Source organism: Oncorhynchus nerka, linkage group LG27 (assembly GCF_034236695.1).
Source record: "Oncorhynchus nerka isolate Pitt River linkage group LG27, Oner_Uvic_2.0, whole genome shotgun sequence".
In the NCBI taxonomy this organism is placed as follows: Eukaryota; Metazoa; Chordata; class Actinopteri; order Salmoniformes; family Salmonidae; genus Oncorhynchus; species Oncorhynchus nerka.
In genome coordinates this window covers 31,228,385-31,245,598 of record NC_088422.1, presented here as the reverse complement: position 1 = coordinate 31,245,598, position 17,214 = coordinate 31,228,385, and the positions used below count along the sequence as shown (strand labels likewise).

The 17,214-nt window shown below is 41.9% G+C and overlaps 1 protein-coding gene across 1 annotated transcript in view; it reads left to right on the top strand.

The window, feature by feature from the left end:
• LOC115111587 (bone morphogenetic protein 1-like) overlaps window positions 1-7,406 on the top strand; it is a 56,074-nt gene extending 48,668 nt beyond the window's left edge. Inside the window, exons 14-20 of the mRNA XM_029637775.2 lie at window positions 549-709; window positions 934-1,114; window positions 1,283-1,408; window positions 1,839-1,966; window positions 2,391-2,604; window positions 4,007-4,257; window positions 5,150-7,406. Of these exons, the coding sequence (XP_029493635.1) occupies window positions 549-709; window positions 934-1,114; window positions 1,283-1,408; window positions 1,839-1,966; window positions 2,391-2,604; window positions 4,007-4,257; window positions 5,150-5,284 (1,196 nt within the window). The 3' untranslated portion in view covers window positions 5,285-7,406. The remainder of the gene's footprint in view (window positions 1-548; window positions 710-933; window positions 1,115-1,282; window positions 1,409-1,838; window positions 1,967-2,390; window positions 2,605-4,006; window positions 4,258-5,149) is intronic.
• The last annotated feature ends 9,808 nt before the right edge of the window (window positions 7,407-17,214 follow it).

Below are 17,214 nucleotides of genomic sequence, written 5' to 3'. Positions count from 1 at the left end.
TACCAAAATTCAACTCCAACTTCACAGGTAATCAGAGCCCAAAGCAAGTGTTGAAAACATCCTGACTATTACGACCATCATCTGTAAATTAGAAACAGACAGAAGTGCTGCTGATGCAGGGGTTTATTGTTTTACCTTTTCGTTTTCCAAACCTGACCACTGTCTGCCTCTAGAGGAGGAGTTCTGCTATGACATGTTCTTCAAACGTTGAAAAATGATCCAACTTAACCCTTTTGGGTGACATACATTTCTGCATTTTTAAGCTTTTGGTAAAAATATAGCAGGTTGTCTGTTAGAAAATGATCCTCAATTGTTAAATAATACCCAGCTTAACCTTTTTGGATGACATACATTGTGCTTTTAAGCTTTTGGGGGGATAAAATCCCACCAATATAGATAGATGTTTTGCACAAATTGTCATTGATACACATTTTTATATACACCATTTTATCCTTATAACCATATGAAGTTTAGGCACATCTTAACTATTGTCCTGGTCTTCTGTCATATGGACATCTGTCTGTCGGTGTGTCTGTCTGTGTGTGTAGCTGCATGTGGAGGTTTCATCACCAAACTGAACGGCTCCATCACCAGTCCAGGCTGGCCTAGAGAGTACCCCCCCAACAAGAACTGTATCTGGCAGCTGGTGGCGCCCACACAGTACCGCATCACCCTGCTCTTTGACGTCTTTGAAACGGAGGGCAATGACGTGAGCACTGGGGTTATGACTGAGCACGGGTTGGGTTTGTTCTATCTCCATGGGCCTTAATGGTGTCATCATGGATCTGTCCTCCTGTCTGTCATAGAGTACAGAATGTTGTCCTTATATTGTACTTTGTAATAGTATATATTCCTGTGCATCGTATTTGTGTACAAATTGTAATTGCATTCCCAAATGTTTCATGTTTCATGACCTGATGCTTCTCTGTCCAGGTGTGTAAATATGACTATGTGGAGGTGCGCAGTGGGCTCTCAGCAGACTCAAGGCTACATGGGAAATTCTGTGGAGCAGAGAAACCTGAGGCCATCACCTCTCAGTACAACAACATGCGCATTGAGTTTAAGTCCGACAACACCGTCTCCAAGAAGGGATTCAAAGCTCAGTTCTTCTCAGGTGAGCCTTTGGCACTGTGTGTGTGTGTGTCTTTCCCTCCAAGAGTCTGTTTCTGTGTGTATGAGTGAAGGTTAATCAATTCGACCCCACAAGTGTGTTTGAGTGCTAATGGCAGGGTGGTAGTGTGGGAGAAACGTTCATGAAGGTAGTGTCCCTTTATGTCCCCAGACAAAGACGAGTGCTCCAAGGAGAATGGAGGCTGCCAACACGAGTGTGTCAACACCTTCGGAAGCTACAGCTGTCAGTGCCGCAGTGGCTTTATGCTGCACGAGAACAAACACGACTGCAAAGAAGGTACCGATCGGCCACCTGCACACTGAAACTGAGACCCACTGGCACATTGATTCTGGGTTTATGTATTTTATGCGGGTTGGAGCTCTGGAGGTTATTTTTAGGGGGATGACTTAACAGGAGGTTGGTGGCACCTTAATTGGGGAGATAATGGTTGGAGTGGAATAAGTGGAATGGTATCAAATGCATCAGTCACATGGTTTTCATGTGTTTGATGCCATTCCATTGGCTCCGTTCCAGACATTATTAGCTGTCCTCCCCTGAACAGCCTCCAGTGGATGCCTTCCTATTGCAATGATTGGAGGTGAGCAAGTACACACTCCCTTGTGCCAAATACCACAGTGCAGCTCCTGAGTGGAGTTTGAACATTGGCCTGTGTGGAGCAGTAATGATACAGGGGAGCGATGTTGATCTTGTGGATGTATTTTTGCAGCCGGCTGTGATCACGTTGTGAACAGTGTGACTGGCACTATCACAAGCCCCAATTGGCCAGATAAATACCCCAGCAAGAAGGCATGCACCTGGGCACTCTCCACCACCGCAGGCCATCGCATCAAAATCGTATGTGTCCCCCTTCAACTCTCTCTACAGTCTTAACATACAGATTGTATCGGTATGCATGTGTTTGTGGGAAGGGGGGTTTGGGTGAACTGTGGAAAACATTGAGGACTTTGCACTGTACCGTACTGAGCACCACAGCCTCTGCTTGATTGAAACAATCCCCTAACCACAAATGTCTCCCCTTTCTGTCACAATCATACCGTTTTGTCTTAATCCATGGCAGACTGTACATATCTCAGCTTTTTGAATATGGTTAACTTGGCTTAGCCAATGAAAAGTGATGCTCTTTATTCCAATTGGTTTCTTAAGGTTATTACCCTGATAGGGAACCATTATATTTCATACTCAGCTCTTCTAGCTTTTGTAAAACAGGCTGTATACCTGCCACCTTTCCTTATTTCTTTCCCCTCATGCTTTGTCTCAGGCCTTCAATGCAATTGACATGGAGGCCCATCTAGAGTGTGCCTACGACCACATTGAGATCTACGACGGGCGCGACAGCAAAGCCCCCAGTCTGGGTCGCTTCTGTGGCACGAAGGAGCCTCCTCCCATCATGTCCAGCGCCAACAAGATGTTCATCCGCTTCTTCTCTGATAACTCTGTTCAGAAGAAGGGCTTCGAGGCCTCCCACACAGCAGGTACAGTGGGGCAAAAAACGTATTTAGTCAGCCACCAATTGTGCAAGTTCTCCCACTTAAAAAGATGAGAGGCCTGTAATTTTCATCGTAGGTACACTTCAACTATGACAGACAAAATGAGAAAAAAAATCCAGAAAATCACATTGTAGGATTTTTAATGAATTTATTTGCAAATTATGGTGGAAAATAAGTATTTGGTCAATAACAAAAGTTTCTCAAAACTTTGTTATATACCCTTTGTTGGCAATGACAGAGGTCAAAAGTTTTCTGTAAGTCTTCACAAGGTTTTCATACACTGTTGCTGGTATTTTGGCCCATTCCTCCATGCAGATCTCCTCTAGAACAGTGATGTTTTGGGGCTGTTGCTGGGAAACATGGACTTTCAACTCCCTCCAAAGATTTTCTATGGGGTTGAGATCTGGAGACTGGCTAGGCCACTCCAGGACCTTGAAATGCTTCTTACGAAGCCACTCCTTCGTTGCCCGGCGGTGTGTTTGGGATCGTTGTCATGCTGAAAGACCCAGCCACGTTTCATCTTCAACGCCCTTGCTGATGGAAGGAGGTTTTCACTCAAAATCTCACGATACATGGCCCCATTCATTCTTTCCTTTACACTGATCAGTCGTCCTGGTCCCTTTGCAGAAAAACAGCCCCAAAGCATGATGTTTCCACCCCCATGCTTCACAGTAGGTATGGTGTTCTTTGGATGCAACTCAGCATTCTTTGTCCTCCAAACACGACGAGTTGAGTTTTTACCAAAAAGTTATATTTTGGTTTCATCTGACCATATGACATTCTCCCAATCTTCTTCTGGATCATCCAAATGCTCTCTAGCAAACTTCAGACGGACCTGGACATGTACTGGCTTAAGCAGGGGGACACGTCTGGCACTGCAGGATTTGAGTCCCTGGCGGCGTAGTGTGTTACTGATGGTAGGCTTTGTTACTTTGGTCCCAGCTCTCTGCAGGTCAATCACTAGGTCCCCCCGTGTGGTTCTGGGATTTTTGCTCACCGTCCTTGTGATCATTTTGACCCCACGGGGTGAGATCTTGCGAGGAGCCCCAGATCGAGGGATATTATCAGTGGTCTTGTATGTCTTCCATTGCCTAATAATTGCATTAAAAATCCTACAATGTGATTTTCTGGAGAAAAAAATATCATTTTGTCTGCCATAGTTGAAGTGTACCTATGATGAAAATTACAGGCCTCTCTCATCTTTTTAAGTAGGAGAACTTCCACAATTGGTGGCTGACTAAATACTTTTTTGCCCCACTGTATATTACTGCCATCACAACTTAGACTCTAGCCCGCTTTGTGAATAGAAATACTGCAGTGGTTTCTCATAAATTGTCATTGGTTAGTTCCTTCTAAATTATGTCTATGGTGTTTATTTTATCTCCAGAGTGTGGAGGTCGTCTCAAGGCTGAGGTCAAGACCAAAGACCTGTACTCCCATGCTCAATTTGGTGACAATAACTACCCCGGTGCATCTGACTGCCAGTGGGTGATCGCTGCTGAGAAAGGCTATGGGGTGGAGCTCATCTTCCAGACCTTTGAAATCGAGGAGGAGGCTGACTGTGGCTACGACTACATGGAGCTCTTTGATGGTGCTGACACCAAGTCCCCAAGGCTAGGACGCTACTGTGGCTCTGGGGTAAACTCATTGATAACCTCATCTATTGAAAGACTTTTTCTGGCCAAAGTAATTTCTAGCACCAACAGTATACTGTCATAATATAATTTCATAATATAATTTTTCTCTCGTTCAGGTCTAGTTTTATTGAACGACTGCAGCTGTGTTAAAACAACACTTTCAGAGGCAGTGTAAAATTACCTCTGCAGTCGAATAACCTTTTATACTGTGTGTCTGTGTTTGAGCGTTAAAGAATGGCCCCAGTGTTGTAAAGATTTCCACTCCGCTCTCCAGCTTTAATCACTTTGTTAAAGTTGATGTGTTCCTCTGGGTTGGACAATATTGCTTCAGTAGCAGCTGAGCTCAATAAGAGCGGGCCCTGGCTGGCTTGTGATAGGCTATCATGGTCTCCAGCACTGAGCTGTAACTGAGAATGAATCAGCCAGTGCTGAGGCTGCAGTGGGTGGGGGGTAGCTGGAACAATGAGGCCACTGGGGAGTTGAAACGTTAGCTCCATAGGCCATGGAACACCCTTGATTTAATTTAACATACTTAATAATAAGCCTGTCTCTCTAGCTACTTTACTGATGCCTGGTACTGTAAATCAGTTCTAGCAGGAGCTGGAGGGCACATAATGCTCACAGTACCAAAATTACCACTTCCTCCATCAAGTCATTTTTAGACATGTTGGACTAAACTGCAAACTGAGATTGTAAAGTAAGGTGGAAAGCTCATTATGGGTTTTATTGGAGAATAAGTTGTTCACGCCAACAGCCCTCCCCCTCCCTTACGCTACAGTTCCCTCAGTCTAGATCTGTGAGATATCATTTGGTTTTAATTCAAGTGCAGTCAGAGTGCCAGAAACCGACAGCCGTTAACTCAATCTGTGTGTTTTTTTCCTCTGTTCCCCCAGCCTCCTGAGGAGATCTACTCTGCCGGCGACTCCATTGTAATCAAGTTCCGCTCTGACGACACCATCAACAAGAAAGGCTTCCATGTCCGCTACACCAGCACTAAGTTCCAGGACACACTGCATTCGCGCAAGTGACCAGCGGGGGCCGGAAAGGGCCGGGTGGGGAAGAGGGGCAAGCGGAGGGGCCCACAGGGGAGGCGCCAGCCTGACACTCGGAAACCTTCGGCCACCAAGATCATTCAGAAACGACAGAACAGCCGCAAGACCACCAACCGCACCTCAGTTCCCAGGGGCTCCAGCTCCCGACAGACTGTGAGGAGTAAAGCCATTCTGCAGTAGACCTTGTTTTTACCTTTTTTATGGTTATGATTGGGGTGGGTGGGTGGATATTCGGTTTAGGCGGATTCAGGGGGAAAGTTTATCTACCCCCAGGTTTTTTATTTTATTTTAAAAACAAATGCCTCCTAATGAGAGCTAAATGAACAACAGTGGATTCTCAGGACCTGTAGGAAGGCAGGCATCAGCTGGACAGATCCCTGCTTTTGTCAGGCCAGCTCACCATGCCAGGGGGGAAGAAGGAGAAGAGGAGGAGACCGGAGGGAGTTCCAGAGGGATTAGCCAACCCCAACCTCCCGGCCGCACTCCTCCGGAATACTAGAGCTCCTCTCCTCACGTTCCCACCCCTATTGTTCAAGGATTCCAATCCATAAGAGGATTAGAGGAATACCTTTGACTTGAGGTTTTGATACTGTATGTCAGAGAATTGCAAGTGTAATTGGAATTGTCCTGGCAACCAGTACAGGATTCTCATTATTACCATTAACAAGGAAATTAAGGAAGCAGTTATCTAATAAATCAAATGTGACCCATGTCTTCTGGTTGGTAATTGCTTGCCCATTGAGGGGCTATTGCTGTACCTCTCTGTGTAATTGTAATGAGTATGATTATTCAAAGGGAAGTGACATGCTTTCCTCAACTCAAATCAATAAGCACTTTACAGTGAATTGTTCCAAATCATGAACTAATGAGATTTTGTCAAATGCAAGTTCACTTATTTTTTATGCATTATTATGCAAATCACTTCTATTCCCTGATTATTTTTTCATTGCTCCATTTAGTTTCTCAGGCGTGCTGGAGATCTGTTTGTACCCTGTAACATTGGGGAATAAAGATATGGTTTCTGTTTCAGTGTTGATCTACAGGTTTAATGTGCAGGATTTTCTCCCACTAGACTACAACTCTCCATAGATAGTACAATATCCAGGTGCAAGCCAGAGCCTCCTTTATTGTAATAAAAGGCTCTGGGTGCTGGCAAGTCTGAGTAGTCATTGTCATAGCAACCATTACACAATATAATCATCTGTTTATGGTGGAGCACTGCAGAAGTCCATGCTAGTATGAAAGTGTTGGTATTTTGCAGCAAGACTGATGTTGAATACATGTCAATTACTGTTATCCCACTCTATTTTCAGGTTATTTTTCATTTGACTGACAATTCCAGCTGTGTCACTTAATGTCTTTGCCTTTTATAACCAATCAATGCAGATGTTTAGCATGGTTGGATTTGTAAAAACCAATGGATGTGCTTGTGATAACAAAGTAAGTGCTATGTGTGCTTGTATGCTGCCATATGCTCCTGTCTCTTTTCAGCTGTCTGTGTTTAGCATGTGCTGGTTAGGTGAGAGTCCTGGGCACTGTAGAGAGAGAATACTTCCACAGGAGTCAGAACTGATTTTTTTCTAATAGCCTGAAGCACATTGGTCAGAGACTGCCAAGCTCCACAAACCAATGAAGACCAAGCATTTTCAGTTATTCAATCACACACTCTTAGCCCCCCAAAAAGGCTAACCATTTCATCTTCTGAAATGATTTCCTGGGTTTAGTTTGAGTTTCAGGCTATATTTGGTTTCAACATATCTGTAATAATGATGACCTGTGAACATATCCAGTGACCTCTGACATAATGGTTCAGTCACTGTTTTGCTCTGTACAATACTGCCTTATTATTCATGTTGCATGAGTGATAATGTTATCAAGCAATAATCCTCAGGGTGGCACCAAATAGACTGTGAGCTCACACTAGCTGTGCTCACTGGAAACCAAATCTGTACATTTAACAGTAACAAATAGCATAGCCTGTCTTTGTGCATTTTAAATCTGCTAATATGAAAAGTATTTCTGTATTTTTTTTTCTTGCTCAGCAGGAAATACATGGTTCTGTTCAGTAAAATTAAAAAGCAATTATTCTTGGAATCCATTTAATTAACTAAATATTATATTCTCTGCCATGGTTGATGGACAGTAATTACAAATTCTGAAATGACCACATCAGCTTGTCTCATACAGCTCTAGTAGGATATATAAGCACAGACATCTAATCATATTCCATATTGAGCTCGCAAGTGGTGCAGCGGTCTAAGGCACTACAATTCAGTGTGTCACTACAGTCCCTGGTTTGAATCCAGGCTCTATCACATCCGGCCGTGATTGGGAGTCTCATAGGGAGGCGCACAATTGGCCCAGCGTTGGCCGGGATAGGCCATCATTGTAAATAAGAATTTGTTCTTAACTGACCTGCCTAGATAAATAAAGGTACAAAACCATGTTGAACATAAGCTGTCAGGGTGCTGTGTGCTTTAGGGCTGTGTTGAATCGCTTTACAGATATGCAATAGAAATGTAAAGGTCATTTCAGATTGAGCCGACATGCAGCGTTTACGGTGAATGCAGCCTCCGCTAAAGCGGGAACATTGTCTTTCAATTTGAATCACGCTGTAAAGCTGAACTTCCGCTGTCTGGATTGAATAGAGACACTCGTCATCAGACAGTAGGTGGCTTGTGGATATCTATGTCAATAACAGTTCTTTGTTTGCCTAATGATTTACATGAAAAATGAATTGCGCTCGAGCTATTTGTCATTAATTATTAACTGTCACCAGAGGAGAAGACATGCCCCAGCTGTCACAATCGGCTTAGTGTGACACTCGAATTCACTGAGCGTCACACTAAACTGATTGTGACATCTCTCTTAGTATCTCTGCTTCCCTGAGATATGGTGATACCAAGCAAAATCGGAGGCAAGGGCTGCAAACCAAGGACAAGGACACACAAGTGTGATTGTAAAAACTGGAGCCGTAGTTAAGAGCAGTATACTTGCAAACAAAAACAATCAAAATAACAGTGAAATAACATCTCTTTTGAATGTTTGCCCTTCAAGAACGTCTATAATTTCCTCAGATAGAGTAAGTGGGTAGTGCATTAGAAGTGCAGTTGAAATGTGCCTTAGAACCTTAGATGGTTATATGCAACATAAACCTATATCATTTCAAGTATCACTCTTAAATCAGTTTGAAATGAAGGGAATTAAAATAACCACTTTTTTCTTCCTCCATCTCTCATACCTTTTTTATTTAATGCTTACAGCAACAGGTCTACACACAATGTACTGAAGTGTTACAGATTCCACAACAGTCATAAGGTCAATTCCAATTGAGCAGACGTGGAACGTTTACAGTGAATGCAGTTGCCATTAAAGGCGGAATATTGCCTGTAAAATTCCATCACGCTGGAAAGCTGAGATTTCCGCAATGTGGATTGATTAGTCCAGTTACAGATTCATCATGTAGGCCAACTTAAAAAAACATTATTTAAGCAATAATAACATGAGGCCATGTGTTATGACATTTTTATCATGGCTGTGACCTGGTCATTCGCCTCATGGCATAGATTAGTGTTGTGCGGTCTAGCTGTTTGTTCACTCACACCCTCCCACAATTGCTAATAGCCTAACCCCTCCGTAACCACTAGACTATATGATTAGGTGAAAATCTGAGGCCCGCACCCGCAAATATAGAAAATACACTGTAGTCTACAGTCAAAGACTGCAGAATGTTGTTTTTTTGCCGAATTTGGAAATGTTCCTGCTTATAATTTCCGACATTTTGGGAGGCTATTTCGAGAGTTTTTGACTAAGGCTCTATCTGCATTTTTGTCAAATTTGAGTTACAGACAAAGCCTTGTTTTGTTAAATGGTCTCTAGTTATATAATACTCTAAATAACCCCAATTGATGTTGATAAACCAATGAGGGTTTGGAACTTTAAAGCCAATTATCTCAGAATCATCGTTTTGTAGATATAAACTTACAGTCCCAAGCTCCCCTGAATGAGACGTTAGCTCCCCTAAATGCAACAGAAGTCAAACTTTAGGGGGGGGGGCTTTAAAAATATGCTAATTTAACCATTCTTTAAAATGTAGTGGTAAATGCACTACATGACCAAACGTATGTGGACACCTGCTCGTCAAACAACTTCCAAAATCATGAGCATTAATATGGAGTTGGTCCCCCTTTGCTGCTATAACAGCCTCCACTCTTCTGGGAAGGCTTTCCACTAGATGTTGGAACATTGCTGATGGGACTTGCTTCCATTCAGCCACAAGAGCATTAGCAAGGCTGGGTACTGATTAGGCCTGGCTCGCAGTCGGCATCCAATTCATCCCAAAGGTGTTTGATGGGGTTGAGGTCAGGGCTCTGTGCAGGCCAGTCAAGTTCTTCCACACTGATCTTGACAAACCATTTCTGCATGAACCTCGGTTTGTGCACGAGGGAGGGCATTGTCATGCTGAAAAAGGAAATGGCCTCCCCCTAACTGTTGCCACAAATTTGGAAGCACAGAATCGTCTAGAATGTAATTGTATGCTGTAGCCCAAACCATGAAAAACCATTATTCCTGTTCCACCAAACTTTACAGTTGGCACTATGCATTGGGGCAGGTAGTGTTCTGGCATCCACCAAACCCAGATTAGTCTGTTGGACTGCCAGATGGTGAAGCGTGATTCATCACTCCAGATAATGTGTTTCCATTGCTCCAAAGTCCAGTTGCGGTGAGCTTTACAACACTCCAGCCGACGCTTGGCATAGCACGTGTTGATCTTAGGCTTGTGTGCAGCTGCTCGGCCATGGAAACCAATTTCATGAAGCTCCCGACTAACAGTTATTGTGCTGACGTTGCTTCCAGAGGGAGTTTGGAACTCTGTAGTGAGTGTTACAACCCGAGGACAATTTTTATGCGCTTCGGCACTCGGCGGTCCCGTTCTGTGAGCTTGTGTGACCTACCACTTTGAGGCTGAGTCTTGTTTCTCCTAGGTGTTTCCACTTCACAATAACAGCATATATAGTTGAATGGGGCAGCTATAGCAGGGCATAAATTTAACCAACTGACTTGTTGGAAAGGTGGCTTCCTATGAAGGTGCGATTGAAAGTCACTGAGCTCTTCAGTATGGCCATTCTACTGCAATGTTTGTCTATAGAGATTGCATGGCTGTGTGCTCGATTTTATACACCTGCCAGCAACAGGTGTGGCTGAAATAGCCGAATCCACCATACTTTTGTATATATAGTGTATGTTTTACATTGGTAAATATGAAAATAAAAGCTTCTAAATTAAACGAACACCCCCACTTCTCTGTTATGCATTAAGCCATGTATTTCTATGTAGAGCACTGTACACTCAGTAGTGTTGAATTTCAGCCTCAACTGAGCTCTTTATGCATACATTTTCCTCTGTACTTCCTAATTGTCGCTATTTGTTTTCCATGCGTCCTTGACAAAAAAAATAACCTATGCCTTTATTGCAATGCATTAGATTTATCTGTTGATTTATCATTGTTTGCTTTAGTCAGTCCGTTGTTTAGAGCGCTCATTGCTTTTTTTCCCAGGCCAGCATTGCTTTTTTTCCCAGGCCAGCGAGGGTACTGTTGTTCTTCGTGCCATACTTGGCCAGTAGTAGACCATTTATTTACCTTTATTTTACATTTTTTTTAATCAATATTTGTTTTCTTTCCTTGATCAGCTGATGATGGTCGACAATATCACTAGATAACTATTACTGTACCAACTATCCATAGTTGGTACAGGGTTTAAATTCAGTGTCCTAATTCAATAGTTAAATGCTCAATAATGACAAATAACATTAATGTAAGGAAAGGTAATATTTTATATCACATGATCTGTGAAGACGCCGAGCATTAACTCTTGAATTATGGACAACTCATGAACTAGGGTGTAAAACATGTTTTGATTCAACTCATATTCTATTGAATGTTGGCTACCTGTCCTGCGTGTGTTCATGTGTAAAATTGCCTTGGCTGAGAGGATAGGTCTAGTGGAGAGTAAAAGCAAGTTAACGCTGTTTTACCAAAAGTATAGGGGAATACTTTTATTTACCACAATCAGAGTTTATCCACCATTTTTTTTTTACCACTACATCAGGGGCTACTGGTAGGCCTATTTGAAGTTCATGGTGAGACGAGTTGTAGCCTAGTTTAGTAAATAGTGTGTTAGTGACCATCCCATTTTCCTTGGACAGTTTCAGCCCCATTTCAGGTGTCCAAACTTTTCAGGCTACAAAAAAGGTAAATTTGTCAGCAAGACGCATCAATTAATGTAGGCCTAATCAATGGCAATTTCTAATTAGTTGTGCTCATGCCACATTAAAAGGTCATTAATTTTTAAATGACGTCATTATTAGGCCCATAAATAAATGGTGTGGATGCGCAAGAACAATGAGACAGATATTTCACTGGATGTAGCATATAAATGTGAAGCATCCCTTTGGCTTTTCCACTCACCAAATATGGTGATAAGAGGAAGCCCACTAACCGGCAGTGGAAGAACATAACTGCTAGAACGCGCTAGCTGGTGCTTGGTTCTGTCCACGTCTTTTATTGTTCTGCCCACTATGATTCATTTGCTCCCATTGGAAACGACAGGCTCTGGTCTATATGGGTTAGTTATACAAATCTTTGGTGGATCTGTAAAGTGGTAGCAAAGCTGTTTAGGCGCCCAAGTGGCGCTGCAGTCTAAGGTATTACATCTCAGTGCAAGAGGCTTCACTGTAGTCATTGGTTCAAATCCAGGCTGCATCACATCTGGTCGTGATTGGGAGTCACAGGGCGAAGCACAATTGGCCCAGTGTCATCTGGGGTAGGCTGTCATTGTAAATAAGAATGTGTTTTTAACTGTCTTGCCTAGTTAGTAGACCACAGACTGTCATTTCCAATGGTCACATATTTAGCGGGAGTAGCAAAATTGTGTTCCTATAGTCCAATAGTGCAGTAATATCTAACAATACACACATCTAAAAGTAAAATAAAGAAATTTATAAATATTAGGATGAGCAATGTCAGAGTGGCATTGACTGAAATACAGTAGAATAGAATACAGTATATACAGTTGAAGTCAGAAGTTTACATATATCTTAGCCAAATACATTTAAACTCAGTTATTCACAATTCCTGACATTTAATCCGAGTAAAAATTCCCTGTCTTAGGTCAGTTAGGATCACCACTTTATTTTAAGAATGTGAAATGTCAGAATAATAGTAGAGAGTGATTTATTTCAGCTTTTATTTCTTTCATCACATTCCCAGTGGGTCAGAAGTTTACATACACTCAATAAGTATATGGTAGTGTTTCCTTTAAATAGTTTAACTTGGGTCAAACATTTCAGGTACCCTTCCACAAGCTTCCCACAATACATTGAGTGAATTTTGGCCCATTCCTCCTGACAGAGCTGGTGTAACTGAGTCAGGTTTGCAGGCCTCCTTGCTCGCACACACTTTTTCAGTTCTGCCCACAAATTTTCTATTTGGTTGAGGTCAGGCTTTGGGATGGCCCCTCCAATACCTTTAACACTGTTGTCCTTAAGCCATTTTGCCACAAATTTGGAAGTGTGCTTGGGGTCATTGTCCATTTGGAAGACCCATTTGCGACCAAGCTTTAACTGATGTCTTGAGATGTTGCTTCAATATATCCACATAGTTTTCCATCCTTATGATGCCATCTATTTTGTGAAGTGCACCAGTCCCACCTGCAGCAAAGAACCCATACAGCATGATGCTGCCACCCCCGTGCTTCACGGTTGGGATGGTGTTCTTCGGCTGGCAAGCCCCCCCCTTTTTCCTCCAAACACAACGATAGTCATTATGGCCAAACAGTTCTAATTCTGTTTCATCAGAGGACATTTCTCCAAAAAGTACGACATTTGTCCCCATGTGCAGTTGCAAACCATAGTCTAGCTTTTTTATGGCTGTTTTGGAGTAGTGGCTTCTTCCTTGCAGAGCGGCCTTTCAGGTTCTGCTGATATAGGACTTGTTTTACTGATATAGATACTTTTGTATCTGTTTCCTCCAGCATCTTCACACTTCCTTTGCTGTTATTCTGGGATTGATTTGCACTTTTCACACCAAAGTACGTTCATCTCTAAGAGACAGAACGCATCTCCTTCCTGAGCGGTATGATGGCTGCGTGGTTCCATGGTGTTTATACTTGCGTACCATTGTTTGTACAGATGAATGTGCTACCTTCAGGTGTTTGGAAATTGCTTCAAGGATGAACCAGACTTGTGGAGGTCTACACATTTTTATCTGAGGTCTTGGCTGATTTCTTTTGATTTTCCCATGATGTCAAAGCAAAGAGGCACTGAGTTTGAAGGTAGGCCTTGAAATACATCCACAGATACACCTCCAATTGACTTAAATTATGTCAATTATCCTACCAGAAGCTTCTAAAGCCATGACCTCATTTTTCTGGGATTTTCCAAGCTGTTTAAAGGCACAGTCAACTTAATGTATGTAAACTTTGGATTCAGTGGAATTGTGATACAGTGAATTATAGGTGCTATAATCTGTTGGAAAAATTACTTTGTTTCATACACAAAGTAGATGTCCTAACCGACTTGCCAAAACTATAGTTAACAAGAAATTTGTGGAGTGGTTGAAAAACGAGCTTTAATGACTCCAACCTAAGTGTATGTAAACTTCCGACTTCAACTGTACACCTATTTCACTTTTGCATGGCAAAAAAAACAAATGACCTCTGACATGCATCCACTGTTTTGAACAGATTAGATTCTACTATTTAGAATGAGCTTACATCATGAGTGCACAAGGGAGAATGCAACAAGCATGCAGATGCAATAAGTGAAAACACATCATCTAACTGGTGATAGCTAGCTAACATAATATCACGAAGCATGATGCCCTAGCCAGTTAATTTTTATTCTGAAATAACTTCACATGTACGAGTTAGTCAGATATTAGTTTAGAAAGACTTGAAATTGTCATGGGAGCTAACTAGCTAGCAAGCTGCTTATCAAAGGTGGGAAACTGGTTAATTTGACCCAAAAATCAACCAAAAAATCTCTGTCTTTCTCAAAATTATTGTAGCTAGCTACTTAATTCGATCATGCTTTGTGATACATAAGGTCCTATGCTGTTTCAATCCATACAACATAAAATTTGCGTGATTGCACACGCACACTTCACCGAGTAGGTGTTCCCCAATGGAAATATGCAAATACATGCTAGAACGCGCCAATAGGATCTCGCTAGCTCGTGCTTGGCTCTACCGCCTCCTTGCTTGTCCCGCCTACTATGACTCATTTGTATTCGGAGTGGACTTCTAGTCCGACTCAGGAGGCGGGTACACCATCCACCGCTTCCGAGTATATTACTCGCTAATGTTCAGTCTACAATAAAGTAGACCAGCTAAAGGTGAGGATCTCCTTCCAGAGAGACATCAGAGATTGTAACATACTCTGTTTCACGGAATCATGGCTCTCTACGGATATACGTTCCCCGTCCATACAGCCAGCTGGGTTTTCAGTACATCGCGCAGACAGGCATTAAGAACTCTCAGAGAAGAAGGGCGGTGGTGTATGTTTCATGATTAGCCACTCATGGTGCGATTGTGATAACGTACTTAAACTCAAGTCCTTTTGTTCACCCTACCTAGAATAACCTACAATCAAATGCGGACCATATTACCTCCCGAGAGAATTCTCTTCGGTTAAAGTCACAGCAGTGTATATTCCCCCTCAAACCCAATACCACGATGGCTCTCAAGGAACTACACTGAACTTTATGCAAACTGGAAAGCACATATCCTGAGGCTGCATTAATTGTTGTTGGGGATATTAACAAAGCAAATGAGGAAAACACTACCAAAGTTCTATCAACACATTGACTGTAGCACTCTTGCTGGGAAAATACTCGAGCACTGCTATTTTCTCTTCAGGGATGCCTACAAGGCCCTCCCCCGCCCCCCTTCGGCAAATCAGATCACAGCATCTCAAAACATCAGTGAGGAAGTTAAAGTTTAGTCGCAAATGGGTCTTCCAAATTAACCATGACCCCAAGCATTCTTCTAAAGTTGTGGCAAAATGGCTTAAGGACAACAAAGTCAAGGTATTGGAGTGGCCATCACAAAACCCTAGCAATTTTGTGGGCAGAACTGAAAAAGCGTGTGCGAGCAAGCAGGCCTACAAATCTGACTCAGTTACACCAGCTTTGTCAGGAAGAATTGGCCAAAATTCACCCAACTTATTGTGGGAAGCTATCTGAAACATTTGACCCAAGTTCAACAATTTAAAGACAATGCTACCAAATACTAATTAAGTGTATGTAAACTTCTGACCCACTGAGAATGTGATGAATGAATTAAAAGCTGAAAGAAATCACTCTAATATTATTCTGACATTTCACATTAAAATAAAGTAGTGATTCTAACTGACCTAAGGCAGGGATTTTTTTACTAGGATTAAATGTGAGTGATTGTGAAAAACTGAGTTTAAATTATTTGGCTACGGTGTATGTAAACTTCCGACTTCAACTGTATTTATGCTGTTGTTCAAATGCACAGATCGCTTTTTAGATCTTCTCAAAGAAACTACCAGTAGTTCGAAAACTTGGCATCATATACTTCTGTCATGCTGCGGCCACCACTAAACTCTTAGTAAGTGGTGTCAAGTGCTTTGCAAAGGGCATTGAGTGCCTTCACCCGAGAGGCTCTCAAATGCTCATATCTTAGCATTGGTTCAGGATTGAGGCATTTAAAACAGCAGATGTGTGAATAATTTATAGAATTGTGTATTGTGGGCCAATCCGAGACACTCCATTTAGTGTGATATGTTTTGTTTCGTATGTTATGTATTAATTTGTGGATGACCATCATCCATTTTGTTTGATATGTTATGAATTACAATTAGTTTGATATGTAAAATAATTGTCACAAATTTGCAAAACCTATTATTTTTACGAATTCCAATGTGTTAGCTAAACCTTCCCTTAACCCTAACCTTATCCCTAACCCATAGCCTAGCTAACATTAGCCAGCTAGCTAATGTTAGCTAGTTGGCTAATGCTAACATTAGCTAGCTGGCTAACATTAGCTAGACTAGGGGTTAGGGTTAAGGTTAAGGTTATTAGTTAGGTTAAATGTTTAGGGTTAGGTTTAGCTAAAAGGGTTAACATTAGGGGAAGGGTTAGCTAACATGCTAAGTAGTTGCAAAGTAGCTAAAAATTGGAAGTAGTTGCTAATACAGTTTTTTCCAACTGCTTAAACAAGTTTTCAAAACTGGCTCCTTTTTTTCAAAACTCTACACACAATTCCCAAAACTGCACACACAAAATGCCTCACATCTCCTTCAAAATGTAACACTGCATTCAAAATACCATAAACACATGTCAGAATGAAGCATTTGCATCAAATGGCATACATTGCTTTCATAATAGTACATTTTTGGATATACCATGTAAACACTGTTGTTCTAAATCTAAAGTTATTTGGTTTTTCATAGGATTATATCTACATTTCAATACAGTGTTCTACAGTGAAAGTAATCTGGTGAGAGGGGTAACAAGTACACTGTAAACACCAATGCAATGTAGAAACAGAAAATATATATTTTGGCCAAACATTACTGTTGTATACAGTAGCATACAACAAAACCATAAACATATGTAAACCAAAAGTATATTATTTAGAATACAGTAAAGAACACAATTGTGTGTGTGGGGTCCCGGTGGGGCACTCCAGGAATTGGTAGGGGGGGATACGTTTTCTCTTACCAAATATCGAGGGAAGTATCTCCGAGCATGGCGTATCCAACCTTGGACAGAGGCCACCTCTATGTCCCCACATGCGTCCTCCATTGCCTGGAGAAGCGGCATGCGGGCATAGGGTTGGCGATCATACACTTTCCAGCGCCGGGCTGAGAATAATTCC